The 3165-nt window shown below is 49.0% G+C and overlaps 1 protein-coding gene across 2 annotated transcripts; it reads right to left on the reverse strand.

The window, feature by feature from the left end:
• Positions 1-620: 620 nt before the first annotated feature.
• On the reverse strand, positions 621-2790 carry LOC6562062 (60 kDa heat shock protein homolog 1, mitochondrial). 2 transcript variants are annotated; one of them, XM_032736549.2, is made up of 2 exons: positions 1976-2707; positions 621-1915 (listed from the first exon to the last, which is right to left on the reverse strand). In XM_032736549.2, exons 1-2 carry the CDS (start codon positions 2663-2665, stop codon positions 785-787), a joined length of 1821 nt encoding a protein of 606 aa, XP_032592440.1. In that variant the 5' UTR covers positions 2666-2707; the 3' UTR covers positions 621-784. The 2 variants fall into 2 exon arrangements, with proteins under 2 accessions (XP_032592440.1, XP_001988539.1); XM_001988503.3 differs by having other exon boundaries at positions 621-2790.
• Positions 2791-3165: the final 375 nt, after the last annotated feature.

Here is a 3165-nt window from a genome sequence, read left to right on the forward strand (position 1 = left end):
TACTTTAATAAATTACTTTGCTTAAGGCATTTGAGTCAGTATTTGTCCATAAGTTGAAGTATTTAATTGTTTCATCAGAATGATATTTACATTATTAAATCAAATAGCAAACTACTCTGTTCAAATTGTGCAGTTCACACTGTTTTCGAAAAGAAGTTCTTATTTGGATATTCAATTTTATATCGTCATTTTAGCGCATTTCGATTTAGGATTAAAAGTATTGCTTATCATGTTCTTGAAAAAACTTTGTATATTCAGCTGAATCGAGTAAATCTTTAACTACTCATCTTTAATCGATTGGATTAATTAACTACTGAGCAAATCATAGCCAATTGTTGTGATCATTCTATATAACAGAGCATTCACAGTGCGTTGTTATCAATTCCATATGGAATTCTTATGTTTTTTGGGTGGAAATTTATGCAGCAGCCGCCGCTTATTAAGCAGTCCATGTACCAACTCGACTGTCTTCCCCCCGCTTACCCTGCCCCTTCCCCTTGTGCATGTTGCCCATTTTGGCCCGTTGTCCGTTGAGGTGGCAGCGGCACTTAATTATTGATAGCATTACAAACGCCAGTTCACTGGGTCACAACATGTACACGTCGTCCCTTTGAGATCTCCATTTGCGCACTGTTTTTTTTTATTCGGCGATCACAAAGCAACAGAAATTTGGCACAAAAAACCAAGTTAAATGACTAAAAACGATATTCACAACAAATATAGTAGGAACAGAGAGAAAGATGGGAGAGAGAGAGATAGAGAGAGGATGGGTTAGCTAGAAGTGTCACATTTGACTGCTGTCAATGTCATGGACTTCCACATTCTCCATGCCGGGAATACTCTTCACTGCGTCGTTCATCTCAGCAGCTTTACTAATGCCATCCATTGCACCCATTTCGTCCATTCCCATGCCACCCAGTGCGGCTAGCGCATCCATGCCACCCATGCCGCCTAGATCTAAGCCACCCAATGCCTCCTCCAAGCCAGCGCCGCCACCGCCATCTCCCAAAGCATTCAATGCACTTTGAGTGAGCACCTCGGTGATGACCACTTCGGTGGTGCTCAACATGGAGGCAACACCGGCCGCATCCTGTATGGCCGTGCGCACCACCTTCGTCGGATCGATGATGCCCTTGTCAATCAGATCGCCGTATTCATCCCTCATGGCATCGTAGCCAAAGTCACCGCTGCCATTCATTACTTTGGCAACTACCATGGCCGCATTGACGCCGGCATTGTTGGCGATCGTCATGCAGGGCATGCGCAGAGCCTTGCACACAATGGCGATGCCTTGCGCGAGATCCTCGTTGTCCGGCTCCAGCTGCTGCAGACGAGGGATGCAGCGCAACAGGGCTGTACCCCCACCGGGCACAATGCCCTCCTCAATGGCCGCCCTTGTCGCATTGAGGGCATCATTGACGCGATCCTTTTTCTCGCCCACCTCCACCTCGCTGGTGCCGCCAATGTGAATGACGGCCACTCCATTGGTTAGCGTGGAGATGCGGGCACGCAGACGAACCTTCTGTTCGGGCTTCGTTGCGGGATCATCCAGTTCGTCCTGCAGCTCCTGAATGCGTCGCTTGAGCGTTTCGGGTGTGCCCTTACCCTCCATTAGCATGGTCGAGTCCTTGGTAACAATCAGTTCACCCACCTCGCCAAAGTCCTTCAGTTTCGCATCCTCAATCTTGGCATAATCATTGTCATTCCCAAAGATGGTGGCACCCGTCGCCGCAGCAATATCGCCCAACAGCTGCTTGCGATACTCGCCATAGGCGGGTGCTTTGACGGCACAAACTTGTAGTCCCGTCTTGAGGCGATTGAGGACGAGGGCGTTGAGTGCCTCACCATCCAGATCCTCAGCAATGATGAGCAGCGGACGGCGTTGGCGCAACGTTTGCTCCAGTCCCCGGACGATCTGCTTGAGAGATTTGATTTTCTTCAGGGTGATCAGAACATAGGCATTTGTGTACTCCACCTTGGCACCCTTCGGTGTATTCACAAAGAACGGCGAAATGTAGCCCTTGTCGAATTGCATACCCTGCAGCACCTCCAGTTCATCCTTCAGGCGTTTGCCCTCCTTGACGGTGATGGTGCCGGTGGTGCCAACGTGGTCAGTGGCCTGGGCAATCAGTTTGCCAATCTCGGAATCACCGTTTGCCGATATTGTGGCCACCTGTTCGATCTCGTCGCGCGTCTCCACCGCACGGGACATCTGTTGCAGCTCCTGCCTCACATGATCGACGGCCAGCATGACCCCCCGCCGAATCTCGATGGGATTCGCGCCGCGTGTAATGTGTTGGGAGCCCTCCTTGGCAATGCTACGGGCCAGCACTGTGGCCGTTGTGGTGCCATCTCCGGCCGTTTGATTTGTACTGTCCGCCACATCCTGAACGAGACGTGCACCGATCTGCATATGCTGATCCTTCAGTGAAATGGCGCGTGCCACAGACACGCCATCTTTGGTGATTTTTGGCGATGTCCAGGGTCGTTCGAGGATCACACAGCGACCCTTGGGACCAAGCGTGACGGCCACCGCATCCGCGAGCACATCCACGCCATGCAGCATTCGGGCACGCGCCTCGGCGCCAAACGTGACAGCCTTGGAGTAGGCACGAGCAAAGGCACGACTGGAACGTATCGACTCACGGACATACGAACGGAACATGTTCACATAAAAATAATATTCAAAGTATTTTCCAATATTTTTCAAACTTTAGCAAATATTTATTTGTGTATCTCTAGCAACGACTCTCTCTCCTCAAAAACGATAAATGACTATAAATAATGTCCGAGCTGAAATCGGAACGTAGACGGTTGGAGCTTAGCCTACTGGGTTGCAACTTGGGAAATTCGTGTGTATTTTTTTAACTTACGCATTTTTCCAATTAATTTCATTTCCGTTTCGTAGCTGCGGCACCGAGAACACATGTTCCAATCTTCAAAAGGTAGCGAAAACATTGAATCAATAATTAAGAAATGTCAAACATAAAACGAGAGTCCCGCAACCAATGCGATAAGGAGGGTTGGGGGTGGGGTATATGGGTGGAGATGGGGAGGTATTGGGTGGAGAGTGCGGGTGTTGTGTTCTTTCGATATCACTAACCTTTTTTGTTCTTTGTGGAGCTCGCGTGACAAATCATAATTGATTGTTCGCTTAATTGAATT

Source organism: Drosophila grimshawi, unplaced genomic scaffold, assembly GCF_018153295.1.
Source record: "Drosophila grimshawi isolate 15287-2541.00 unplaced genomic scaffold, ASM1815329v1 contig_1377, whole genome shotgun sequence".
In the NCBI taxonomy this organism is placed as follows: Eukaryota; Metazoa; Arthropoda; class Insecta; order Diptera; family Drosophilidae; genus Drosophila; species Drosophila grimshawi.